General features: G+C 49.0%; 1 protein-coding gene across 2 annotated transcripts; it reads left to right on the forward strand.

Moving 5' to 3' along the window:
• Positions 1-32: 32 nt before the first annotated feature.
• Positions 33-26,100, forward strand: OIT3 (oncoprotein induced transcript 3). 2 transcript variants are annotated; one of them, XM_064662112.1, is made up of 10 exons: positions 33-141; positions 6,589-6,645; positions 7,986-8,360; positions 8,771-8,881; positions 11,944-12,066; positions 14,909-15,031; positions 18,925-19,085; positions 19,692-20,107; positions 23,701-23,800; positions 25,172-26,100. In XM_064662112.1, the coding sequence occupies exons 1-10, from the start codon at positions 87-89 to the stop codon at positions 25,346-25,348; spliced, it is 1,698 nt and encodes a 565-aa protein (XP_064518182.1). In that variant the 5' UTR covers positions 33-86; the 3' UTR covers positions 25,349-26,100. The 2 variants fall into 2 exon arrangements, with proteins under 2 accessions (XP_064518182.1, XP_064518181.1); XM_064662111.1 differs by lacking the exons at positions 33-141; positions 6,589-6,645 and adding an exon at positions 932-5,053.
• Positions 26,101-27,927: the final 1,827 nt, after the last annotated feature.

The following is a 27,927-nucleotide window of genomic DNA, read 5'->3' on the forward strand; positions in this document are numbered from 1 at the left end:
TGTTCCTTCCTGCCCGTACCTCTCTGAGGCCGTGGTGACGCAGAGCAGAGCTTTGCTGGAGGAGCTCGGATGGAGATCCTGCTGCCATGCCTGGCTGCCTAACACAGGGATCTTGGGAGCACCTGGGGTGCTCAGGTGGAGGTAGAGACACTTGGTCTGACAAAGATGTGCCTTTGTTTGGCCAACACAGTAGCAGGATAAGAATGTACACCCCAGCTACCTAAAAAGTGTCAACCAAGTGGTGTCAGTGTTTCTGTGTTTCATTCAAGTGCTGTTTCAGAGGGAAGTTGCTGAAGTTTTAAGCTTCTGTTCCTTCCTGGGCCCTTGAATGGTCTGATTTGTCATGGTGGCATATGATTTGTTCATTAACTTTGGGAATCAGCAAACTGTACTCTGTCCTGACTTTGTGGTGTTGGGATGGGGTGTTTGGTGCAGGTTTCTATCGTGTCCATCAACTGTTTCAAAAACTGGCCAATCATGGGTATTATATGTTTTGAAAGAGCCACCTCGTGTTTTCTAAAGCTGGAGGAGAAGGACTGGAAGCTGTTAGTTGCCACCTCCCTTTAATCACAGCTGACAAACCTTCTTCCTCCAAGCAACCCTTAGTCCACTGCTGTGTCCAGATGAACTGCTGCCATGCTTATATAAATTGCTTGGCTCAGTTGCATAAAAGGTCACCCATTTTGGCATCCAGAAGAACAGGAGACTCATGACATCTGGCACCACAATCTCTAGTTTGAAAGCAAGAAGATGCTGTGACAAAATTGTTCCTGCACATGTTTTAATGTTGTTATAGAGACAGTGTAGGAGAAGGAAGGAAGACAAGAGTCTGCAGTTGTCCCCTGAAATCCAGGCTGTCCAGTGGGTCTTGTTAGTCCATATTCCTGAAGATTTTGCTGTCCCAGTGCACTGTGGTCTCTGCCAGGTGTGGATGACATGCCATAAGCCTCACACTCCCATCTCAGTGCCTTGGAATGCCAACACTGAAGGGGAGGGCAATGTTTATTTGCTCTCCTGATCCACACTGTTAAATCTCCCCAGGAACACTCTCTCTTGCAGCAGCTATTGCCCACCTTGGAGCCAGGCAGGTGACAGGGTCCTGCACAGTGCTGCCTGAATCTTAATGTCCCAGTGCATTCTTCAGCCCCTGTAGGGACGAGCAGCAGTGTGCATTGCAGTGTTCAGGTGCTGCTGCTTCTACCAGCTTTGTTACTCTTTTGATGAACCTCTTTTGTGAGGGGGACTTTCAAATACATGACCGGTTTACAGTTGCCTGGAGAGCTGTACTAGGTTTCCTTTGCTGTGCCTGTGAGGCTCTACATTCCAAGGCCCTCCAGGGAAAGGTGTTCATGGCTCCTTTTTCCTGAAGAGAAAAGAAGAAACCCCTTCTCTTTTGCCCTCTATCCCTTCCTGCCTGGCAGGCAGCCACCATGATCCACCTTGCTGCAAGTTCCTACACTTCCATGTTGGCTCTAGGAGGGTTTTGCATGATGCTCTGGAGCTGCTCTTGGCTGTCAGGCCTTGGCACTGTGCCACTCGAGTGGAGCTGGCCAAGTTGCCCTTTCTTTGAGCCAGCAGACCAATTTCTTTGGTATCTTCTGAGGTTTTCTTGTGAGTGGAGCTGTAAATGCAAGCTGCTTTCCTCTGTGCCACATTGTATGGCTTTATTTTCACACAGGGAAGGAGATTTTTGAATCTTAACTGTCCCAAGAGATTCTAATTATTTCCTTTAAAAAAAAAATCAGATTTACTTGTATAATGACATAAAAGGGATGAAAAGTAAAATACAGGAATGGAAATTAGACTTGAAGTATACCTAAGCCCTGAAGTATGGGAGAAGCTGGTTTTAGGATGTGGCTCTGTGAGCTTGTACGCCCTTATTTCTTCATCTGAAAATTGAGGATCATGGAAAATACACCGGGTTCTGTAGGACCTGTGGAAAAACCCTCCCAAAACACAAGCTCTGCATCACAGGTCTCCACCAAGGGAGAGGAAATAACTGCTGCTCTTCACTAGGGGTGTTGTACTTGCCTGATTTTAATGGGCCCTTGATGTTTGACTTGAGTTCACACTCGTTCTTCCTCAGGCTCGTGTTTGCTCCCTGATCTCCCCAGCCCTTCCCATTGGCACCGTGTCCTGGGACACGTTGTTTACAGCACCAGGGCCTATCTCAGAGTCCTTGACTTTGGTGCAATCCATCTCAGCAGCCTGTCAGGGCTTGCTGTGACCCTGCACCCTCAGATCCTGCCGCGTGTGCCGGTCCTGCTCTCCCTCGGCGGCAGGAAGTGCTGATTAGCTCTTCCTCCTGCTCCTCTGGGCAGGTCCCTGCACCCAGAGCTGTGCTTCAGCACCTCCCCTTCGCCGGGCACTGCGGTGCCCTGAGTGGTGTTTCTGACAGAGCCTCTTCAGTCAGCAGTCCCTTACAAACAGTCCAAGGCTTTCCAGCCCAGCCAGTGCTTTGAGGAACCTGAGTTCCTTGTGTGAGGATGGTAAAGCCCTCCAGATGTCTGGGAGGGGCAGGAAGGGTGCTTGCCACTGCAGAATGAGCAGCCTTTCTCATGTCAAGAGCAGACATACCCAAGCTTTGCAGCAGGTTTAGAACTTTTGCATACCAAAACAAAATTGCAGCCCTCGGTTTTAGTACTGCCTCCCCCCTTCACATCTTTTAAACAGTACTGGTGACTACTTTTAAGAAGTACTAACTTGATCCTGATTCTTTTTGGGAAGTTGGACTCATTCATCCTTGGAGTGTGGAAGTGGAGGTCAGGAACAACGGATTCGCCTGGAGAGTGCAGGCCCTAGAGCGCCCCATTGGAATTATGTCCTCTCTCCCAGAGCATCTCCTTGCAAGAAGGATTTTGTTTGGGTTTTTTCTCCCTTTCTGCTTTCAGAAATGACTAACACAGCTCCCTGAGGCACAGATTATGTGATCCAATTCAGGCTACTATTGTTTGTCGCCCAAATTAATTTACAAAGCAAAGAGAAAGTGCTCATAGAGGGGTTGCTTCTAGTGCTTCTTCCCAAAAGTGTTTAGAGGCAGCACACAATCTTCTTCAGCTTGAGACCCTTTCCTTGAACTAGATGTTGTGGTGATTGGGGATAGTGCCATCTCTGGGAATGCTTGGGCATCTCCTGCTTTAATCTATTTTGGAGAACTTGGTAGGGCCTGTTGACGACCCCTTTGAGGCTCAGAATTGCAATGCTGCAGTTGGTTTCCCTGTGTTAATTGTCAGCTGTCAGTCACTTACCTGTACCTGTCAAAGCACGATTGTGACAGGCTCATGCAGCACCTCCAAAACAAAAGCAGCTGGGAGATGAGATGGTTCAGAGAACTGTACAAACCTGTGGCACCAACAGAACAGTCCATCCACGCTTGTCAGTTTTATTTACCCAGGATCATAAGTAGGAATCAACCTCTCCACGAAAATGGCAAAATATAAATCCCTGTGTCTTGTTGCAATACTTTCTGTTCAATTTTAGTTTCTCTTCTGGGAATTCACACAAGCACTGTTTAGGGTTATCTGCCTTGATAGCTTTGTGTAGTGAATCTGTTCTCTTTTCCTGTTGTTGGAAAACCTTTTCTAGTACTGCACAGCTGTCAGCACAATAGAGCCACAAGGATTTTTTTATTTATTTTGGTGGGAGCAATGTCTGTAACTTATTTGGGTTTTTTTTGTCGTTCCTCAGAGTCATTCACCACTGAGGACTCCTGTGCTGGGTGGAGCAGAGGAACAAATTGCACTTTGCTGCCAGGGACACATCCAGGCAGGGAAAGGCCATTGATAACGTTCTGTAGTGTGCAATCCCTGTGAAGCAAACACCCAGCTCCTTGTGCAAACTCAGTGTGAAAATAACAGAGCTGCTTTTTTCCTGCTGGGATTTTGAGCTGGCTCATCAACCTTGATGTCGTTCCTTACTCCAGCCTGCTGCAGAAATGCAGGATGGGAAGGGAATGGGGAAATGCATCCCTTGCTTGACTGTGTGCTTAGCTGCACTCATTGCTGATGGAGATCTCTTCTAGCAAGAGCTGATGGGAGGAGAGGGAAGATCCCTTTCCGCTTGTTCACGTTGTCCTTGGTATCCCACTGCCAGCTGTGGTGCTGGGTTTGCTTTAGCAGAGAACAGATTTCAGGGTGCTGCATCCAGGGCTTGTGGTTATCACCTGCAGCTCAACCTAGTTTGGTTTGAACCAGTAAGGAGAGGCTCTCCATTACTTGGGTTTGCGTGGAACTTAATTCCTTAATGATGGATTTTTTGATTGTTGGTTTGGTTTTGTTTTTTAAAGATGAGGAGATTGTAAGACTGCTGCAGAAAAGGGTCTCTACTTGCCTTGTTTGATAACCTTGCTGCAATCAGGCTGTGTGACCAGGAGTGAAAAGGGAGCCTCGGAACAGCTTTATTTCCCTGTGGGAGACCAGTCTTTCACTTTGACTGATGTTCCCATTGTAGCTCTGCTCCAGGGGCTCCTCTGCAATCTCTGCTCGGAAGGATCAGTCTCCTCCTTTGGCCACCACTTCCTGCAGTTAAGGCTCTCTGGCCAGTGTTTTCTGCCTGGGGGAGCCATGGAGTCGTAGGACTTGTGGAAGGAGCAGAGATAACAAGCACCCATCTGTTCTTCTCTTCCATGCCTTCGGGATGTCCGGGTGTCCCTGGTTAGAACTCCTCTCCGGATGAGATAGCAGAGGTGTCACTGTGGGGCAGTCAGGGCAGAAAACAATAGCAGGCCGAGTCCAAAAAACAACACTGACCAGTGAGTACATCTCTGCTGTCAGTCAGGGGCAGAGCTGCTCTGGGGAGGTCAAGGCTGGAGCTGTACCCCACATCCCCTCGGCTTCTTCCTCTGATAAACTTCCAGGGGAGCGACCACACTTGCTCTTCTGGAACCTCGGAGTCGGGAGCTCCACTGGGAGGAAGGCTGCAAGAGCCACAGCGTGTGAGGGCTTTCAAGCCTCTGTTCCTTGAGCAGTGACTGCTCCTTGGCTGAGTGGGATGTTCCAGTACTCGTTTTTCTGCATCTGCTTTGTCATCCAGCTCCAGCCAGTGTCTTCGATGGGTGAGTAAAGAGGCATTGCCTTTTTTCTGTTTGCCGTCTGTAAAGGTTCACGCTGAGCCTTGGTGTTCTTAAGTGAAAGGCTGGAAGATGGGAGAAATATTCTTTTCCTTTGAAGACGATGTAAAATTCTTTCCAGTTGGAAAGATCTTTCTGTCACAGAGCGTGAAGTCTCCTGTACTGGGAGAACTCTCCTGCCAAGGCACTGTGGGATTTTCCTCTCCCTTTGGAGGACAGGCTCTATGAATAGCCATTATGCTACCTTTTCACCTGCTTCTTTGACAAATCTGAACTGAATTTAGTGTCATAATGCAGTGCTGCTCACTACATTGCTTAGTTGTGCTGGAGCAGAGACCTCCAGTTACACAATCCACACAGGATTAATCTCTGCAGAATGGGGGGCTCACAAATGCTTGCTGGAGCCTGATTTGTCACCCAGTATATATGATCCCATGTCAGCTAGAGAACTGATGATACCATTGAGATTACAAATGGAGGAGCTTTGCTTCATAGCTAATGCTTGTCAGGCTGAACTGCTCAGGCCACGCATGGAGTGTTGGGGAGGAAAAAGAATTGAGCCAAGAAAAATGAAAAACGGAGGGAGCTGGAGACAGTGATATGTCTTGTGCAAACCCCCAAGCTTTCGTTGGTTGGGGAGAGGAGACGAGAGGCTGATCAGTTTTTTTCCCTAAAAACTCCAATCAGTTTTCAGTGCATTGTGCTGCCAAGGGCTGCTGGTGTCTGCAGGGAGGTTGGCGTGGGGCAGCACTGGCACTCTGAGGGTGGCCGTGAGGATCTGCAGTGTTCCAAAGAGCACTGTCTGCTTATTCTGCTTGTTTGCCTCCCCCTCACTCCTGCCAGAAGCTCTCAGAGGAATGAAGGATGTGAGGAAAGGCTACCTCAGTTCCCCTGATGTGCCTTCTTGCCAGCTCCCTTTGAGCTGCTGCATCTTCATCTCAGTAAATTTTGTCTTTAAATTATCTTCTGAATGTTTAGGACTCAACGTGCTCTCCCTAGATGAGTGTTTCCAGAGGCTGTCCACAGAGGATATTTCATAAAGTTAATTACATGAAAGCTAATGAGGCTGTGTGTATTTTTAGTGCTGCCCAGTTGGGAAGCTGACAGGGCATTCCCACTTCACCTCATTTGGCTTTGAACAGCATGAAAACCTTTTCATCTTAGTCAGTGACTCACCCTAAGGCCACACCAAATCCTCTGGTGGAAAACCAAGGGAGTTACATCGAGGGAAGCCCAGGGGAAGCTCTGTTTGGGACACATCTTTTCCTTTTGGGAAAAGTCAAGTGAGCTTTTGGAGGATGGGATTTCCAGCACTGCTGCTGTCTGTGGGTAAGGGCAGGCGAGGAGAGGTGGGTGAAATGGAGAGCTCCTGAGGGATCTCCTCAGAGATTCCCTCCTGCCTTCCCCTCTCTGCTGCTCAGGAGAGCTGGGCTGGTTGTGGTGGCAGTGAATCAGCTCCTCTGCCTGGTTTTGGACTGTGAGATTCCCTTCCTAACCCAGATCCGTGCTCTGCTCTGCAGCACTCCTGACTGTGGCAGCTGCTCCTGCATTTTATGCTGGATTTGAGGCCAAACAAGGTGTGGCTGTGGCTGAGGAAGGTGCAAGGGTGCTCATCAAGAGAGATGCTGTATTTATGAGATACTTGTACAACATCCCATGTCTGTGGGACAGATATTTACAGAGGGCACAGCTAAATAAGGGTGACTTGAAGTCCATTCTCTGAAGCACTTTAAAGTTTCCACTTTAAAATCAGTGGAGCAAATCAAAATAATGAACCAGGAAGGTTTGTGTCCAGAAATTCTAATAGAAATAGTATAATGTTTCTCCCCCCACCCAAATTGCATCACCCTATTGTTAAACAAAACAAAACAGCACAGTTTTAGAACTTAAAAGGAAATGTGCTGTGGGAAGTAGAGGCTATTCCAGTCTGAGATGCATTTAATCAGAATGATTGGTTGTATTAGCCTGATTTTAGGAAATAATAATCAATTTTCCTTACTCAGGACAGGATTAGCATTCATTTTGCTTAATAGGGAATAGCCTGTCATGGATAAGTAGTGCTTAATCAGATATTAAATGTAAGGGAAGATGGAACTTCTGGACTTTCAGTGAGGAAGCTGCCAAATCAGGGTTAATTAGAAGGCTGAAAATGTAATGAACACTTAAAATCTTTATTTCTGTTCTCCCTATGGAACTCTTATGTTTTAAGTGTTTGCAGAAGGTTCAGAAAGGCCTCTGAAAAGGGACACGCTCCTTGGGGACTGCATGATCAGACAGGGTTTGTGGCCTTGGGAGCAACACAACTGTGTCAAAAGTTGAACATTTTGCTCTCCAGAAGGTCCTGATCCAGACCTTCATGCCCTCTAGATTTTAAGATAATAAATAACAGTTGGGTTGACAACTCAGCTGTGAGGGCTGACACCAGCTGTGGGTGGGTTTTAAAAGAGACTGCATAACTTGTTTGAAGTATATTCCTTTGCTCCAAGGCATCTGGGAGAGTTACCAGTGACTTCAGGAGGGGCTTGCAGGCTCTCAGTTAGGACTTGTACAAAGGCTGGATATCCTAGACTAGATCCAGTGCTCCCAGGTTGTATTTCCCTTGGCAAAATCACTACCTGGCCCCCAGATTTGCTTATATCTTTTTTTTTTTTTTCCCCTGTCAGCAAAGCAGCAAGTCAGACTGTTGCATAATGTTGTGAGAGTTCTGTTGAGGTCTTGGAAGAACAAGTAAATTTAAGCTGAGCTGTCAGAATTTTCCCCAAGACAGTCAGCTTGCTGGTATGGCCGTGTCTCCCTGGGGATCTCTATCACGGTGATTCTGTTAAGTCAGGGACAGAAAGGGAAATTATTTTGCATTGTTTATGATTCGCAGTCGGTTTGATATCTACCAGCTGTTCTCTCTTGCTGCCTGCCCCAGCCCTGGACCCCTGCTCTGCCTACATCAGCCTCAACGAGCCCTGGCGGAACACGGATCACCACATCAACGGCTCCCAGGGGCAGCCGACGTGCGACAGCCAGATCGACGGGGAGTGGTACCGCTTCACGGGCATGGCGGGCGACGCCATGCCCACCTTCTGCATCCCCGAGAACCACTGCGGCACCCACGCTCCCGTCTGGATGAACGGCAGCCACCCGCGGGAGCGGGACGGCGTCGTCCAGCGCCAGGCCTGCGCCAGCTTCAACGGGAACTGCTGCCTCTGGAACACCACCATCGACGTCAAGGCCTGCCCAGGTGGCTACTACGTGTACCACCTCTCCAAGCCCAGCGTGTGCTTCCACGCCTACTGTGGCCGTAAGTGGCTCCCTTTTCCAAACCCCCTTCGTCCCCGGTGCCCGGCTCCGGGCTTTGCCACCCCTCAGGTGGGGGTGGTGGCCTGTCCGTGTGGGATCCGTGAGGCAGTTCCACCCGTTGTGTTCCACTGGTGGGAGTTTTACATGGCTGACCTGGCCCGCGGTGGTTTGGTGCTCTCTGTGGGTGCCGTGGTTTGTCTTGGCTCGCTGCCAAAGTCAAAATTTGTATCTCTGACGCGCAGTAATTAAAGCAGATTGTTTCTTAGCAGCTTCAGGGGTTCGTCTTTCCCAACGTGGGCCAGGTCTGGAACTGCTGGGCTGCTCCCAGGGCAGGAAGCTGATGGGACAAATGTGGTTATTTTTGTTGCATGCTCAGCACTTTGAGCTGACAGTGTTCTTGTCATGCCCTAGATTTTTATGACATCTGTGATGTGGTGGATTGCCAGGGCCCCTGCCTGGACACCAGTGACTGCACCTGTTCCCCAGGGACAACACTGGGACCTGATGGACAGACATGCCTTGGTAAGGGTGGGAATAACCTGTGCCAGCTACCTATGCTTTCTTTCCCTTTGTTTCATCGCTCACTTCTCGACCCATTGCCTTGCAAAGCAGTGCAAAACGTGCAGTATTCTAAGAGGAGTTTCCTCCCTTGCTGCCTAGAATAGGTGTATGATTCTGTCAGTGATTCCAAGAGACATCCCACGACTGAATCCATTCTGGTGGCCCCGGAGCTCTGTGTGTACGGAGACTAGATTTGCTTTCTGAAGGCAACAGCTGCACTGCCAGTAGCAGAGTCTCTCTGCAAGATCGTGGTACAGTCTCCCTGTGGTATTCAGAAAATGCTGTGCAGCCTGTCATTAGATGCTCTGTTGAATGCCTCTTTCCTCCCAAAAAAAAGTTTTGCTGGCTGGTGTAAGGCTGCACACTGAGCTCCACCATATTCCTGCCCTTTTGGGACATTGTCCATGGCCTGGGCCTTAAGGAGACCCAAAGGACAGTAAGTCCCATCACAGCTGCAGTGGTTTTAGGCAGCATGACACGGGGGCGTTCGGGGGGGTTGGCATTTGGTGACAGAGACTGGCACAGCCAGAGGGAGGTGGAGGGCTGTAAGTGAGAGCAGAGTGGGGAATGTGGGCTTTGGGGACTTGGAAGGGAATCCTCATGAACCTCTGAGGAGAGGACAGCTGTGGTCGTGTGTGTGGTGCTGGGAGGAGAGCACCTGGACTGGGAGGTCAGGGAGAAGATGATCTGTGGGGGAAAGCAAGGGGCTGGGAAGGGGTGGCCCTTGGGGAGCTGCAGAACCATGCTGGTGGATAAGAAGAGGTGAGGTGGAGGGAGGAGGAAGGGGTGCCAGTGTATGGGGGAGGTGGGATCTCGTCTGTGTCTTTGTGGCCTGATTTGGTGGTGAAGCTGAAAGCAGAGTTGGTCCAGGAGGCTGCGTGGCAGATCAGCCTCTTCCACACCCACTACAGCTGACAAAGCAGGCGTGGGTGGTTTCTTCACACCCCTCGGGTCTGTGGGCATCGGGGCAGGGGCCACAGTCATCCCAGTCTGTGGAGAGAGCAGCCTGGCCCTGCTGCAGAGTTACTCTGGCTCACACTGATTCTGTGGAAGGGTTTTGCTTAAGCAGCTCCACATCTCTGCAGCCAAGTGGCTGACTTAGCTCTCTCAGGTAATTAAAAGCATTTATTGGCTGCTTCTGTTCAAGACTTCCAGTCACAGAAGTGCCCTTGACAAGCACCAGCACTCAATAAAAGTGTGGCAGGCTCAGAGGAAAGGATTTCCTGCAGCAGGGAGGCTCGCAGGAGCCTGAGCCTGTCTGTGTGTGCTGCAGCTGCCTTCACCCCTCCATGGCCGGGCTGGGCAGGATTTCTGCACTGCTGCTTCTCCCTGGGATTCCCAGATGGCAGAACAGCTCAGCTGGAATGATCACACTGGGTCACCAGCCTGCAGCCTCTCTTGTGTGGCTCACTCATCTCTCTAATGACTTTCTGTTGCACTGAGTAATTGTGCAATCACATCTCTCAGAGCAGCTGTGCCAGCCTTCCAGAGAAACTAAATAAATCCCTATTAGCCTTTCGTAAATGGAGAATATGCTTCTTTTCCCAGCTCCTCCTAAAAAGGGGGGCTGATGATGCTGCAGTAATGCAGCAGAGAGGCTGTGGCTGCCCCATCAAGGGGCAGGTTGGACGGAGCTTGGAGCAGCTGGGCTAGTGGGAGGTGTCCCTGTCCATGGCAGGGTGCAATGAGATGGGCTTTAAGGGCCCTTCCAACCCAAACCATTCCATGAATGTTAAACAGCTCTGTGCACCTCCCTGTGCTTCTCAGTACATTACATGCTTTGAATCCCAGAGCAGAACTGCTGATCCTCAGTTACATTTTCATTTGCAAGCTCAGTGGTTAGGTAAGGCCTTGGACTTCCCATCACACATCCACCAACTCAAGGCATTGCCTTTGACCTTGTGAATACTTGGATCCATGTTCTACTAAGCCATGGATAAAATCAGCTCAGTGCTCTCCCAGTCCAGTCTCAAGACAAACAGAAGTGTCCCAGAAGTGCTGGTTGTCACTGGTGTGGAAGAGCAGGGACAGATCTGTGTGTTGTAGAACCTGAGGGACAGGCAAGGGGGATTGCTGGGTACAGCCCTTGACCACGACAAGCTCTAGGCCCTTCTAACAGCATCTCTGTGCCTTTGCCAGTTAGCCCTTTCCCTCTTCACCTTCTGTTTTTAAGCAGCTTTAGTTTTATTTTTAGAAGGGAAAGTGTGGAGCCTGTCACATGTGTGAAAAGCAGAGTGTCTGTGTGTCTCCTGGACATGCTTCCTGCCTCCCAAAGCAGGGTAGCAGCCAATTCTTTGGCTAAAAATATTCAATTCACGTCGCTTGTGGAAGGAGACACCAGCACCAGCTGCAAGCTGTGGGCACTGTGAGTGTGTGGGACCACTGATACCTAAGAAAGCGCCTCTCTGACCTGTCTCTTAAAATGATATCTTGCTTTTTTTTCTTAATTTAAGCTTCTGACATCTAGTAAATGCCAGCCTCTAAGCTGTTTTGATGGAACCTTGATTGAGAACCTCAGCGTGCTGGCCTGCCTAAGAGAAATTGTGAGTTTTGTGGCTCAACAATAGCAATGTCTGTCCCTCCCTCTGATTCACTTTTTGCACGCAGAGATGAAATCAGGTTGAAGAACGAGAATCTCAGAGAAAAAGTACCTTTCAAAAAAAAGTAAAGCAGACAGACACAGAGAAAGTTTAGCCTTTCAAACAGGATTAGCAGGAGTTTTCAGAGCTTTACCAAGAGATTCAAAAGCCGCTGTCAGAGAGATTACTCATTATATTCCAGAGTTCAGGAAGTGTTCGGACAGCACTCTCAGGGCACATGGATGGGTTGTTGGGGTGTCCTGGGCAGGGCCTGGAGTTGGACTCGACGATCCCTTCCCATTCCAGATGTCCTGTGATATGATCTCTGCTGCCCTGATCCCGGTCAGGAGGCCAGGAAAGCCAGTCTGAGCAGTGCTCCCACGTGCCAGCTGTGTGTTTACTGAGGGCACGTTCTGACAGTGGTTTGGGGTGGGTTTTTTTCAGATGAAAATGAGTGTGAGCAGAACAACGGAGGCTGCAGTGAGTTCTGTGTGAACCTGAAGAACTCCTACCGCTGCGAGTGCGGGGTCGGGCGCACGCTGGGCAGCGACGGCAGGACCTGTGAAGGTGAGGCTGCAGCTGCCACAGGGACAGCAGGGATCATTCCCTCTCCCTTGCAGCACTGCTTCTCTCCTGGCTCCTTGCAGCTGGGATTAAATGTCACTCATATCACCTCTGTGCTTGCCAGTGGGGTTGTTCCTAAAATATCCTTCTGAGCAAGCAGAGAGAAGTCTCCTTGTTGTTCTCCCTGCCTCGTTCCCTTGTGTTAGGATTTGCTTGTGTTTACCTCCGGGGGGGAAAGGCAGCAGTGAATCTGGAAGACTGGTTGGCCACACAGAACTGGTTATTGCTGGAGTTGCTGGGATTTAACTCTGGAGATTTGGGGGGGGGACAGGTTTAGCATTGCTGGGTTTTGGCAGCTGACCCTAGGTATGGGGTAATGTCATGACATTAGACTAGAGCATGAAGATCACTTTAGCCTCCTGGGGCAGAGACTGAGGAGAGGGGTACCAGTGTGTGAACAGAAGTTAGATTTGAGATTTGGGCTGCATTTTGGCTGTTTGGTGTCTGTGAGTGGTTAGCTGTGGGCTCATCTGCTACAGCTCCTTCCCAGGGGTGGCACAGCCAGGCTGAAAACCCTTGATGAGTTTAGACTGGTGGCTTAAAGACCAAATGGTAGGTTTGATCTGTTGTCACTAACAGTATACAGACATCTCTGGGGCAGAAATAGGCAAACCCAGCAAAAATAGACTTGTGCCTGATGTTTTCTGTGGTGAGCTGTGAAGAGCTCTGTGCCCCCTCCAAAGCAAAGCTGCTGTGTGGGGTGTTCACAGATACTGTGGGGCCTCAGACAAGAAAAACAGCTGCAGATGTGCCTCACTTTTCAGCTGCCCAGAAGAGCTCAATCTGCTCCCTGAGCTGTGTTAGCAAAACATCACTCATGCAGGCAGTGACACTGCCCTGGGAATGCTGTGCAGAGAGCTCCTGAAGTCCTTGTCACATCATGTGGGGCCAAAAATGGTCTGTGAGCTTTGTCCCTTCCACATCCAGCTCTGAGCTGGAAGGAGGTCACGTAAACCAGCTGTGCAGTTTTTATTCCTGACACTCTTCTGACAGGGCTGGAATAGTCTGTCTGGAAACTTGTTTGTGCTGTTCCCAATGTTGGCTTTTAGGGCCTTTGATATATCATTTAATTTCCCCCTTCTGTAAGAAGGATGGTGCTTTTCATGAGTTTAACACTGCTGCTGGGGATTTTTACAGTCTTGTTAGTGAGTTTTATTTCTAAAGATGTGCCCTCAGCTTTGTGAGCCCTTAGAGGATGTGATTTACTTGTGAACCACCTCACAGCTGTGGCTAAAAAGAACAAATGCAAGAGATTTAGTTTGATTACACGAGCTGCTGAGGCTGAGTAGGGTTAAAAGTATCATATTCCATTAGGATGCTATACCCATTACTTTGACTCATATGGAGTGTTCAGGCTCTTGTTTTCCATGCACTGTATAGGGGTCAGTATGGGATTTCCATTCTTTTCTTTACATTTCAGTGAAAACCACACAGTCATTTCTGATGGCAGTCTTGAGGAAAAATATTTTGTATTTATGATTTGTTTATCTCATGTACTATTGTTTCAGTGAGAACAGTAGTACTCATCTAGCATACTCATCCCAAAGGGTTAAAAAAAATCGAGCAGTGAAGATTATTTCCAAAAAAATCATGACCAAAAAAATAATTTTTTTTATAATAGGAAGCCAACAAGAGCTGGAAATGGCCTTACTTTCCTTAGGTTTTCAAATGTTCAGAATGTATCTGGATGACCTTTCTGGCTCTTTTCTGTAGCTGTAGTAGCCAGGAATATGTTTTACACAAAAACTCAGGTCCTCAGAGAGTTGCCTCACCTGAATGGATAAGATGTAAGACATGACACATCCTCCAATTAGCTGTGCTGCCCTCTCTCCTCTGCTCTTGACAATGGGGGAAAATTAGGAAGGGAATGAACTTTACACTGTGAACTCGTGTCATTCTGTCCCTGAGCCAACCTCAAAGCCTTAGAACTCCCAAACCAGCAGAATTCCTGCTAAAGAAACTCCTACGAGCAGAGTTTCCTCCTCACCCTACAGAGAGGTTGGAGGAATCTGGTACAGCCACCCCCCTCGCAGCTGGGGAACCCAGGGGGAATGAGCACATCATCTCTTCTCTGGTGTTCCCTGCTGGAAATAGGAGCTGGCTCCCTGCAGGGCTGTCCTCCCCAGGGCAGCTCCCCTGCAAAGCTCAGAGCTGTCATTCTGCTGGTGATGAAGGGAGGGAGTGAGGCAGAACTTTTAAGAGGATTTTCCTCCCACCTTTTTGAAGTAAGAAACAACATAAAAATTTAGTTTAAGAGGATGTCTCAGGAGAGACAAACAACAAGGTCATGTAGCGACAGGACAAGGGGGAATGGTTTTAAACTGCCAGAGGGCAGGTTTAGATGGGATATTGGGAAGAAATTCTTCCCTGTGAGGGTGGTGAGGGCCTGGCACAGGTTGTCCTGAGAAGTCATAACTGCTCCATCCCTGGAAGTGTCCAAGGCCAGGCTGGATGGAGCTTGGAGCAACCTGGGCTAGTGGAAGGTGTGGAACAAAATGGTCTTTAAGGTCCCTTCTTACCGAAGCCATTCTATGATCTTTAAAGGGTGCAGATTGCCTACTCAGTGGGATTTAATTTGGTAAGCTTTTTCACAGAATTCCGTGTTAACCTCATGGGGAAATGACCAAGACAGGAAACTGTACAATTAAAAAGAGGGTTTCCACTGCATTTTCTTGGAAGCAAGCTCTGCCCATGCTGCTGCCTTGGAGCTGTGTTGGCCACAGTCTCTGTTGGTCAGGGGTATGTTGGGGCCCTCAGGGTGTGCTGATTTTCCTTTCTCTCCTAGAAATCGAAGGCTGTCACAACAACAACGGAGGCTGCAGCCATACCTGTATTGAAGTGGAAGACACCTACCAGTGTGAATGTCCAAGGGGACTTGTTCTATCAGAAGACAACCACACTTGCCAAGGTAGGTCAACAAAATCTCCCCAGCAGCCTCTGTCCCCCAGAAGTATGTCTGAAGGAACTTTTCTTCTTGGTTTTGTTGTCATCTCTTAATCTGTCCTTTCCAGTTTAATTAGTGGAGCTTTGTCATTAATGACAGATCATCCAGAACTGAGAGCCTGAAGGCATTGCTCTTTTAACCAGGCAGGAGAACAGCCACAGGGCCCTCCTGGGTGCCTCTTGCATCACAGGTGGTTTTGGCAGAGTTCACTTACAATTAAGATTGCATAATATCTCCTGTTGTACTGCTCTGCTTCAGCTCTGTATGCCTCTGACAGACTGGTGCTGTAGAACTGACATTTTCCATGCTTCAAACTTGAAAATTTCAGCTCAAGTGGTTCAGTCACTTCCAACAATGGGGTTAAAAAGAGAAGCATGTTTTCTCCAAGTATCTCAGTAGCCATTCCAGTGAGCATTCCTATGCCTTGAAGCAGGGCACTAGCTTTGATACAGGGTGTTCCTGCTGTCCCTTGGAAGAGTGCCTGGGATACATCCTTGCACAGAGGCAAGGACAGCATTATCCTTGGAAAACCTTCCATATGAACTTTACACAGGGAGCCTTCCTGCTGATTCACTTGCACCTATGGCATGCACATGGAATGAACAGGTTCCATGTTTTGGGATGGGATTTCCTTTACAAATACATCCCAAGCAGTCTGGTGTCTCCTGGTGTGCTCAGAGAACCTCTTGCAGTCTGATGTGTCACAGAGTGCCCAGACACCAGCTGGAGGGACAGATCCAGACTTCACAGGGGCCAACAGGGCAGGTGTGTCTCAGAGAGGAACTTGGAATGGTCCTGCTTGATGGAATTTCTGCTTTTTTTGAAGCCTTTTAGAAGTGCAGGGCTCCCAAGGCTGAGCACTGCACACTTGGGATCCCACAGTGCTGCTGGGGGAGGTGGAGGTGGCATTTCCAAGGGCTGTGACTACATTCACTGATTGAAGGTCTGATGGATGGATACAGAGCAATGATTTTCAGTCCTGGCTCTCTGAGGCAACCCCAGCAGGGTTGGGAGCCCTGGATTTCCCAGCCAATGTTTCTCCTGCTTGTGAGGCTGCTCACTGAGAGCAGCAGCACTGCTGGGCCCAGGCAGGGCTGGGGATGCAGCATCTCATGGAGTGGAATCGCTTGTTCCTCTCCATGTCATGGATTTATGTCTCTGTGCACTGGTCTGCAGTTCTGAGCAGATATGGAGCTGTACCACACAGATTTTTATGAGATCTAATCAGGTTTATATTGATTCAATTAGCAGTGCAGGGCAGGCACAGTTGCCTGAAGCAATTGGCTGGGCAGCCTCTCCACCCTCCTCTGCGCTGTCTCTACGTTCAGAACAAACATTAATAATCTTCCACAGAAACCACAATCTTGACTACAATTTTTCCACAGAGATACCAGCCAGCAAAACACTCGGAATTTTGCAGCCCATCCTAGTACCCCACATCTTTCTGAAGTGCAGGGGGAAATGCTTTTCCTCCTCTGCCCAAGCTTTTTGTGCCTGTAGGCAGGGTACGACACTGTAAGTGGTGTATAGCAGTGGGTCAGGGAATCTGTTCTGCTGGGCAGTCTGTGCAGAAGGATAACCTCTGCTCCAAGCAGCTGCACTTTGGAAGGCTGAGGAAGGAACCAGAGGCTGGAACACAGTGCCAACAACAGCAGACAGCAAAAATGAGCATTGGGCTCACCAGAGAAGCTTCCTACCAGGGTCAAGTGTTGGTGCAAAGCAGAGTTTAAAGTGGAAATGAGGAGGCTTTCCCAGTACTCACAGGTGATCTGTGGTGTATGAGGGTGAAGAACTGAAATGTTTGATTGGCACAGCCTGGATGAGGCTCTCAGGAGCAGGACATGGATGCTGACAGCAAGTCAGGAGGGTCCAGAGCTGGCATCAGCTCTCTGAACGGATGCCAGAGGTTGGAATAAAAGTGGGCTCCTTGGCATCAGGATAACTCATTTCTGCTGGGCATCTCAGTCCTGGCAGTCGGGACCTCACTGCTTACCCTGGAATAACATGTTGTCTGCACACCTTGTCATCTCCTTTGCAGCTCCCCTGTCCTGGGGGAAGGGGGTCTGCTCAGAGCCAGATCCCACTGAGGCACCGGCTCTGCTCGCAGCACCCCTGACAAATTGGTAGAACTGAAACACTGCTCTCAGCACTGGTTACTCTTCCTTGGACAAATGTCTGGGGTGGTTTGAATTGCATTACCAGCTCCTCTGACATGGTCAGTATGAGGAGTTTCCCCCAGTGTTTTCCCAAAGAGCCAGGATTTGTCTTGATTCACCAGTGGATCTGCCTGCAGGTTTCCTTCACTTGTTTCTGTGTATGCACACAGGTCCTGCAGTGCCAGAGCATGGGGGCAGTGGGGTCTTCTTTCTCCTCCTTTGTGCCAATCGAAGACATGCAGAAACAGAGATACCCTTAACCAAACTGGTCCTGAACTTAGGACAATTGCAGCTGGGGTACGAACTGTCTTGCTCTGAACTTCACCTTTATAAAATAAAAGCATGACATTTTCTTATTTATCAAGGAGTCACTAGGACAGTGAGGCTTTATATCCAGATTGAGCCCATCAGTTCTCCGAAGGATGTTCCTCTCTGTGCACTGTGCTGTATTCCAAAGTCCCTTTGTCTCCTCCTGAGCTTTGCCATCCGACGTGCTCCGTTATTCCCACTGCCGAGGGAGGGGAAGTGAAGGTAGTTCTTAGTTCTTTAAACTTCTGTTCTAACCCAGCAATGTCATTATGGGAGCATATTGCTGTGGGCACTCTGCATACATTTTAGCATATCACCTTGAAAAGATCAAGTTTTTATTAGGAGTCCTCCCTGCAGGTGTAGAGGCTGTTACAAATACCTTGGCTAGAACAGGAGAATGTTTTTAAGGGGAGTAAAAGGCATGTCTTAGCAGTGTGCCTTGTATTCAAGATCCAGAATCCTAAATTATGTAATTAATGACCAAAGTTAAGGGAAAGCAGGTCATATGAATGTCAAGGACTGAGACTGTAATTTTGGCAAAAAGCTTGGGCAGCTAGTAGATTTGCAAAAAGTTTTGTCATGGGATTTTAAAATATAATAAAGGGAAATACTGTAAGGGGATTGTTTTTCTGGCACCAGTACACTTGTCCTGTCTCCCAAGGAATATATATATAGCAATTACTTTTTTATTGAAGATTATTCTCTCTTCTTTCCTTTTTCCTTTTGCCCAAGCTGTATGTTTTCTGCCTCTTCTTATGTAATGGAATGGTAATTTAAAAAAATTCACGTGGAGATCTGTATTAAAAATTCAGAGGTTGGAAGGAGGTGGGAATGAGTGAGATAATTGGGTTTGTTTGTCAGAGCTGGGTTTATTGCTTATAAAAATATTATTATGGCATTTTGAGGTGCTTCCATTTTAGCTTGGTATCTATATGGAATTACTCTGCCTTGTTCTGATGTGTTCTGGTTTTGATGTAAAATCTGATTAAGGGTCTTAAAAAATGGCTTTGCCTGGGGTGTTGTGAATTTGATATCCATATCTGGCAAAGGCTTTTCCCAGGACATAGACAGCAGTGCAAGAGATATCAGTCAAACCTGTGCTGAGTATTAAGTAAAGCTGGAAATGCTGCACAGCCAAGTTTCTGCTTCAAGTGCGGTGATTGTCTTCATTGTCTTCTGAGGCCTCGCTGTGCCTGGAGAATTTGGGGCCGTGGTAGTTCAGGTTTGTGTTGTGGAGGTAGGAATGCAAGATAGGCAGTTCCTGTGGGGAGATAGTAATGATAAATGCTGCACAGGATTCCCCTTTTTCCCCAGTAATAACTGGTACAGCCCTTCCCCAGCTCTCTGGTAGCTTTGTAGTGCAGACTGTTATTATGGAGACTTCTCTTGCAGTTCCAGTGCTGTGCAAGTCGAGCTCTATCGAGGTGAACATCCCAAAGGACCTGGTTGGAGGCCTGGACCTTTCCCTCATCAACACTTCGTGCAAAGGCGTCTCCAACGGCACTCACGTCAACATCCATTTCTCCCTGAAGTCCTGTGGCACCGTTGTAGATGTATGTACTGTACCCTGGCTCTTGGCATCTCTGCATCTGGGGACTTGGCTGGGGCTTCCTTGGGGAATGGGGTTGGTTTAGCTGTACTGTCAGAGCAGTTTCCTGTGTTGCTGTGCAGCTGGTCTCTGAGTAGACCCGGGCTGACATCCCAAAGTAGGAGAGCTTGTTCCACCTCCCCTCCAGTGGTGTGTCTGTCAGTGTGGGTGCTGCTTTCTGCTCACCTGGTGTGTCACAGAGGGAGCTTCACTGTCACGCCAGTGCAGAAGGCACAAGTGCTGTCACTCCTCACCCTCCTGTTGAGACAGATTCTGGTCTCCTCTTCCAAAAATTAAACTGGCAGCTGGTCAGGAACCAGAGAGCCCATCTTAGCAGATGGGTGGCACTGGAAGCCAATTCCTCAGCTTGCTGCAGGAGTGCAGTGCATCACAGCCAACAGCAAACTGAGCCCTTGGTTGGTAAGTGAGGGTGAACATCATTCTGGTTGCAGCGTATAAATTCACAGAGCTGTGCCTTCCGTGGCTACTTTGGGTGTCCTGAACAAAGTCAACCCAGAGATGTCCTTCTCAGTGATCTCCCCTTTCCCTTCAACACCTCTCTCTGCTGCAGGTCATAGATGACAAGATCATTGCCACCAACCTGGTGACCGGCTTGCCGAAGCAGACCCCGGGCAGCAATGGGGACATCATCGTGCGCACCAGCAAGCTGCTGATCCCGGTGACCTGCGAGTTCCCGCGCCGCTACACCATCTCCGAGGCCTACGTGCCCAACCTCAAGAACTCGCCCCTGGAAATCATGAGCCGCAACCAGGGCGTCTTCCCTTTCACCCTGGAGATCTTCAAAGACAAAGACTTCGATGAACCCTACAGGGGGGCTCCTCCCACCCTCAGGCTTCGGGACTCGCTGTACTTTGGGATTGAGCCCTTGGTGCACGTCAGTGGACTAGAGACACTTGTAGAGAGCTGCTTCGCCACTCCCACCTCCAAAATCGATGAGATCCTCAAGTACTACCTGATTCAAGATGGGTGAGTTCACTGTTCTCTCTCTTGCTGGCTGTTGGATGGGAATTGGCAGTGGGGCTGAGCTGTCTTGTCTATGTGAGGCAGGAAGCACTATCCCTTCTCCACAGCAGTTTATCTGCCCTGCTCCCAGCAATCACCAGCAGCCATCAAGCTGAAACCACCTGTCCCATCAAAAGTAATTGGGAGAAACTGTGGGAGACAGTGAAAGAGGTTACTCCGAGTGCAGCCTTCACAGGCCATATTTCCCTGTAACTAGCCTTGTGGATAATTGAGTTGGCTCCTGTAGAAAAGATTCTCTTTCCTGATATCCTCTCCCTGCCAGCCACAGACTGCCAAACCAATGGGCAGAACCCCCTGATGGCCATGTGCTGCTGCCAGCCAGCTGCTCCAGCAACTGGAGCAAGTTTCTTGATTTTCTCATAATGGCCTTCTTACAGCATGAGCCAGAGGACTCCATTGCTGATCCTAGTTGAAGCTCCAGGAGCATCCCTCTCTCTGATGTCAGTGCAGCAAACTTAGGGTCCCTCAGATTGGCTGTAATTTTCTGGGGGTTAGTGATCTTTGCAGGATATGCTAAAAACAATTCTGTGTGGATCTGTGGGTTCTCTGTGGTGGGTTTTGCATCAGAGGTTTGGGGAGCACTGCTGGGGGCTCAGCTGTGGCTCCTAAGATGATCCCTGTTTTCAGACACTTCTCTGGGTGCCAAAATGACTGTACCATGCTACAGCATTGCTGTGGAGTGTTTGCATGCAGGAGCTTAACCAGACAATGCTGTGGAAATGTCACAGTCTGCTGTTCCTCTAGGGAGGGAAGTTCAGTCCAGGGAATATCTAAGACATACCTGCAGTGTTGTAGCCTGGCAGTCAAGATACTGTGCTTGTGTAAGCCCTGTGTGTTGTCTGCCAGACCATCTAATGAGGACAAGAATTATTTCCTCACCCACCCTTACAGCTGGTGATGACAAGTCCTGTGTCGTTGTCTCACAGCAAAAGGGTCCTGCAGTGTAAAGTACCCAGAAATTCTCTTTTCATCTCCCAATGAAGGATTCAGCTCTCCCTCCATCCTAGGCTGCAGTCCTTCTGTGCCTGACATTTCTGGGCTTTATGAGCAGATTTGTAATGGGAGAATTGATTTTATTGACTCCCTGCCTTGGCTCTTCCTGTGGACCCTTCACAGAGTCGAGGCTCCAAACATTCATTAATTTCTCCTCATGAGCGATGGGATTCAAAACAGCAAACAAAACCTGAGCCAGATGGAGAAGGGAGAAGGCAGCAAATGTCATGCCTTAAATTCACCCCAGCACTAGTTGGAGGATTTACGGCACCGGCAGCCCCTTGGTACCTGCAGAGGGCATTGAAACTTCACCGAAGGGAAAAGTGGGCTGGAGCCTCATCCAGCCTGCTCCTCTCTGCAGCCTCACTGCAGGCCCCAGTGTCCCCAGTGTCCCCAGACTCACCACCCCCGTGGGCTGGGCTGTAGTTAAACTGCTCACTAATGATGTGCTATCGAACTAACTGGGGTTCTTTGTCTCTCTGTGCCTGCAGCGATTCAAAAGTAAAATTAACTGAATAAATACTCTGCTGAGTCGTCCCTGCTCCAGACAGTTCTGTAATAACCCAGTTTCCTTCCAGCAACCCAGCCCCAAAAGCCCAGGGCAATAAAGATGGGATTTTTAAATTATTTCGATTATGTAGGATCAGACCTGCAGGAGTTAACTGCAGCTTCCAGAGGGGAACACTGTTCAAATTTGAGGGGATTTACCTTGGACTTAGGGATGGGGAAATTCTCTCTACTGCTTCCTTCCCTGCCTTCTCCAGTCAGCAAGAGGTGGGAACCACCTTCTGTGGGACTCCAGCCTTCTCCCCATGCTGATGTGACCACCCTGGAAACCAGGATTTTTCCAGGTCCCTCCCCTGTAGTACCCTGCACTGCTGCTAGCCCAGCCAACCCCAGAGCAGCTCTCCTGCTTCTGATCTGTTCTTCTTCTCTCTGAAAGCACAATGCAGCCAAAGGCACTGACCAAAGGCCCAGGTGATCAGTGTTGAAGCTCTCTGGGGCCCGGAGCGAGGTGGTGTCACGCAGGGCAGTGTGCTGTGGTCAGGAGCTGTGCTTTAACTGAGCACCACGGCGTGAAGGGACTTCCACTGCAAGGCTCACCTCGGTTACACCTCGGGCTGCCCCTCATTTGTAGGCTGAGGTGGATATTTTATTCTCCAAGCCCTCCTTTCTACCTTAGAACCCCCAGTAAATGGGTCAGAGCACAGCTCCCGTGGCACTGCCAGTCTGCTTCCTGAACTTAAAGCACAATATGCACAGAAAAGCATTATTTTCCCTGTATCCTGAGCAGGCTCATCCATTTTCCTTCCTTACCTGTGCTCCCTGTCCTTCCCTACCTCTCCAAGGTGGGAGACAGGGTCTGGGAGTTTCCTAGGAGAGTGGATTAGGGTATGGCCCCCCACAAAATGCAAAAGGGCTTGTCCCCATGACTCAGGAGGTTTCTGAGCTGGTTTTGTCCATATATCCCTGATTCTTGCTTGATGTTCTCCCATCTCCCTAACCCCAAACCAGTATGTTTCCTGCCACCAGTGTGGCAAACCTTTGGAGAACTTGAGGTTTAGGAGTCAGTTTGAGCCGGTGTCCCAGAATCATCACAGCTGATGTGCTCACAAATGAGGACAGGCCTACGAGTTGACTTCACAGCCCCAAAGCTTGGCCAGTCACCCATGAGAAGTCTTTAACTGTCATTCCTTACAGTCAGATGCCTTCAGGAATACTGCTTTTTTAACAGCAGTTTTATTCTAAACAACTGAGTGTGTTTGGCCTCAGGGGGGAGGAATCTGTCCGGTTTTGTAGATGCACAGTGGTGATTTATCAGCTCCCTGGGGATGGGTTTTGTGTTTGCCTCCAGGGAAGTGCTGCAGACAGGGATATCCCTTCAGGCCATGGAGAAATAGTGGTGAAAATAATGCTGGGATCAGAGCAGTGCCTAGTGCTCCCAGGAGCATGTGCTGCTCTCCTGTATGGAGAGCATGATCATATATTGCTAGTGATGGAAAAATTGAAATTATTAATTTAATGCAGTGAATTTGAGCTGTCTGACCAAGTCCAGCAGGAAGAAATATGTAAATGATACAAAGCAAAGCAAATTTGTTTTTTTTTTTTGCTTTCATCATCTGTGATATTTTAGTAATGTGTGTACAGGCTTCATTTTAAGCATAATTTATGTGCATATATATGTGTACACAGAAGTACATAACACATTCAACAGTGTATAACACTGCAGACTGTTGCACAGGAAGGTGAAACGAGGACAGACTTGCCTGCAGCTCTCTGGCAGTCCCTCTCTGAGGGGACTGGCCCAGGTCCTGCCAGCTCTCTGCTGCTGAGCTGTCCTTTGTCTGGAGATGCCATTAGCATTGCTGTTGTTTTCCCCCATCGTTCCCAATTTTCTCCTGTGGCCAAAGAGGAAGTAGCAGGGATGGTAGCTTAGCTTGAGAGAGCCAAGCCCTCCTTTCCTTTCTCTGGTTAAGTAGGCTGGAATGTCTTTTTCCACTTCTGGGAAAGCCATTAAAAGCCTGTCCCTCTGCTTCCCTCAGCTGCGTGTCCGATGACTCCGTGAAGCAGTACACGTCAAAGGACCATCTTGCCAAGCATTTCCAGGTTCCTGTGTTCAAGTTCGTGGGCAAAGACAACAGGGTAAGCTCAAAACTCAGCTCTCAGGTGATTGCATCAGCTCTGATCTGCCCAAGGAATCTCAGCACCAGGGTGGCTGTGTGAGAGTGCAAAGGGGAGGAATGGCTGGGCCAAGGCAGGTGCTGCTGGGCCTGTTCCAGCAGCTGTGTCTTTCAGGAGCCTGACACAGGTGCTTTGGGACAGACTGAGAAAAACAACTAAAATTAGGTTGTGGAACATCACTGCCATAGCAGGCTAAAATCATTGTTGTGTCCAAGGTGGACCCCCGTATGCTGGGTGAGAAGGTGTTCCCAGTCACCAGGCACATTTTGCAGTGTCCTGTCTTCAAAACAGGACAGTCTATGGTTTGGAATCTCTTCAACCTAGTTTCTTCTCTAGCTCTTGGGAGTACAGATGCCAGGATTCCAGATGCAAGGTCACCATCCAGTTCAGTTCAGTGTGAAACCCGGCTGTCCAGGCCAGTGGCACTCTGGGGCAGAAGCTCAGTAGTGAGAGGGCAGTTGAAGGATAATCCCATTTCTCTAATGCAAACAGCTTTCCTTTTCTGTGCTGGAATAAACTGGGTCTTCCAGTCATTGTTATGCTCAGCCAACACTGCTTACTCCACAAGGTATAAAGCTGCTGCTCCAGCTACCAGAGAGCCTCATCAGGGCTAAAACAAATGGGATCTTCCAAAATTCAGGAATTTTTCTTGGCCATCTGATTGCCACTGCTGTCTCCACCCTGCATCCTCCCAGCCTGAGCCATGGATTCTGCTTCAAACCACACCATTGATCGTGTATTTGTGACTGCTGCTTGCAGGGATCTTGCTTCTTCTCCTTGTCATGTATGGGTCAGGGAGCAGCAACCCTGTCACTGCCTTTGCTGTGCAGGATAACAAGGCAGCTGTCTCCCTGCTCTTTGCATTCTCCTCCTTCCCTCAGCCCCCCATCACCCAGTGTTTTCCTCCTTTTCCCCTCAGATTCTTAGCTTTATGTTTTCTCAGCCCACTTCAAATCTCTTGCACGTTTCTCTCAGCCCATCTCTGTGTGAGGCTTCATGTGTTCTTGACCTGCTCCCTGCCATGCAGCTCCTGCCAGTCCATGCAAGTTCTTCCAAGCTTATTCCTGGCGTTTTCATCCCTTTTTCTGGAGGATCCTTTCCTGCCTTCCCATCCCCTGTGTGTGCACCCTTGGCTCACAGACAGATGCTCTGAGATCCCAGCCTGGCACAGCTGGAGCGGCTGGTTTGGCTGCGGGTGGCGATGGTGGATACAGACCCTGTGGGTGCGGGGACAGAAGTGGCTGTGCCATGCAGTGGTGTGGCTCGTGCTGTGCCAGCAGTGCCAGTGATTCCCAGAGCGCTGACCCCGTCCTGCTGTGTCCCCACCCCCAGGAGGTGTTCCTGCACTGCCGCATCCTGGTGTGCGGGGCCCTGGACGAGACGTCCCGCTGCGCCCAGGGCTGCCGGAGACGGGCGCGCAGGGCGGCCGAGGAGGAGGAGAAGGGATCTGTTCACGTGGCAAACCACGTCCTGACAGGGGGCCCCATCAGAATCGACTTTGACGACTGACACCCACCCTCTGGAACAGCATCTCCACCTGAGAGCGGCTTTCCTTATCAGTGCCTTCCTTATCAGTGCCTTCTGCCATGGCTGTTTGAGAAACAAGAGGTATTTGGCAAAGCCCCACTTGCACCTCAGGACTCATTTCCTGAACCCTGCGATGATTATTTGTGAGTGTTTTGGACACCTGGACTGGTTTGGTTTGGTTTTACCTGCGTTTCTTCCCAGCAACCCTTTGGCTGGAGGGACCCTGTTGCTTTGCAGGCCGGAAGCGTTTCCCAGCTTTGTCTTTCCCTACATCCACCTACAGGCTCCAGGACTGTTCGTCCTTGGCTAAACAAATGTTATCCAAGGCCTTCTTGCATCAGACAGTATAAATAGTATCGTAGCTGAACGTGTTTGCTGTGCAGTTCTGTGAGCCATGCTGAAGCTTCTGGGTGACTGTTAATAAAAACAAGTATAAAATATTTTATCTCATCATTTGTAAATTCCCTGGAGCTGTACAATTGTCGTTACAGGCAGCTAAAGCTCAGCTCTATCACAGGCACATTTAAATGTTATTTTAAAAAGTGAAAGGTATTTAATAAGATTTGATTTTTTTAGTGTCTTTTGGTAATTGCATGCAGTTTAATAGTGTTTCTACCTATATTTAGTGTATCATTATTTTTCTCCCTCTTCTCCCACCACCAAAAATGCCTTTGCTAAGTGCTCTGGCACCTTGATTGTAAGAGAAGCACCATTAAACATCTACAAACACCCCCCTCCCAGGCGTGCTGCTACCAAGTGTTTGTTTGGAACTTGTGAGGCTTCACCCCGTTAGAGAGACCGTGGCTCCAACGGAGGGATTAGAGAAATGCACAGCAATTATTTACAGGAATCACTTGTAATGTGGGCAGTTCTCAGGACAGGGCTGTCCCCTGGTGACAGGAGACACCAGGCAGACACAAGGACTGGTGGCATCGTGGTTGTCAGGAATCTCTTGGGGCTGTCAAGCTCCTTCCAAAGAAAACATAACGGATGATCAGCTCAGTCTCCTCTGGGCTTCATTCAGGAGCGGGAGCACTGCGAGGTGAAGGACTGGGGATGTGGGGTGAAAGGAAGGAGGCCCAGTGAGCAGTGAAGGACAAAGGAGAGGCAGGAACAAGGATGAGAGAGGAAGGATCCGTCTCCACCACCAGCTGTGGCACTGCAGTGCATTCCTGAGGTTTTCTGCAAGAGGCTTCTCCATGTGCAGCTCCATCCTGCGTGTTTGGAGGTCTGCTGGAAGGCCCCTATCCTTCATTACCTGTGTTCTGCTTTGGTTGGAGGCAGCCAAATTACTGCAAAAAAGATTTGTTGCTGCTTTCAAATGGATGGGGAGCCTGTTTGAAGGGATCATTTAGAAGGGAGTCACAAATTACCTCAGCAGTATTCCATTCCACAGATTTATTTGTTCTGGCAAGTGAGATTCCAGTGAGGAATGGGCATTTAATGGGCTGAGAGTTTCATGACTTTTCTAAATGGCTTCATGGCTGCTTTTCCAATCTGGGAATATGTGTGTATTTTAGAGTAAATCATCATTTCTGTGATGATAAGTAGGTACAAGTGGAAAGACACTGCTCCTGTGTTATCTAGCCGTATGTGAAAGAAAAAGAGAGGAAAAAGCCTCCTCCTAGGATTGCTGTTCTGCTGATTCACATCTGCATTAGGACCACACGGGTAGTTTCTTCCTGTCACTTCTTTGTTCAGGCAGCCCTTGCTATATATACTTGTTTTGATAAAACAAGTGCTGGGAAATTAAATTAATGATCTGGGGCCTTCTGGAGAGGGAACTGGTGTTGTTTGTTCATGTGGAAGGGATGTGGGGGAGTGACGGAGGGAGAGGTTCCCTTCCTGGCTTATTTCAGTTATTGTGCACGTTATTTGGCTCTTCCTGGCAAGTTCATGTGAAGCAGCTTTTCTGCTCTGCAGCTCTTCAGCTAAGAAATCCAGATTGGGATATCCAAGGTATCTATGGCTTGGAATATCCAGGTATAAACACCTATTTACCTGAGGTCCTAGTCCCTGCTTTTATGCCCCCAGTGGAAACAGAGATTGCTGTCTGTGGAGGGCCCATTGGCTGAATGGCTTGAAGTCAGCAGGAGGTGAAAAATAATCCTGCCAAGACACGAAGCCCATGAGAAGCCACGGGGTGAGCACAGTGTCATCTTCCTGTCGAGAGCAGAGCGGGAGCGAAGGTGACCCAAGGTTTGTGCATTGACCTGGAGAACCCTGTGATCAGCTGCTTCCAGGGCCGTACACCACTGGATAGCAGTGTGGAGGGGAAGCAATTTTTGGTTTTAATGCAGTTTTACTGGAGTTCATGCACTAGTTTTCTCCTACGTGGGATTATCTGATGGTTTTCTCAAGTCGCTGCCTCCGCTTGGAGGTTCAAAAATTTCCTTGTAGAGCTGCTCGTGGGGTTTTGCAAATTACCAGAGGGGAAAAGGCACTTATTCAGCAGCTGGCCTGCATGCAGCAGGCTCTAGGGTTTGGGGGTGAATGGTGGTCTGAAACATGAAGAAATTATGATTTATGTTAGTGGCATCTCCAACACATCAGTGTCTGCA

Source organism: Pseudopipra pipra, chromosome 8 (genome assembly GCF_036250125.1).
Source record: "Pseudopipra pipra isolate bDixPip1 chromosome 8, bDixPip1.hap1, whole genome shotgun sequence".
Classification (NCBI taxonomy): domain Eukaryota; kingdom Metazoa; phylum Chordata; class Aves; order Passeriformes; family Pipridae; genus Pseudopipra; species Pseudopipra pipra.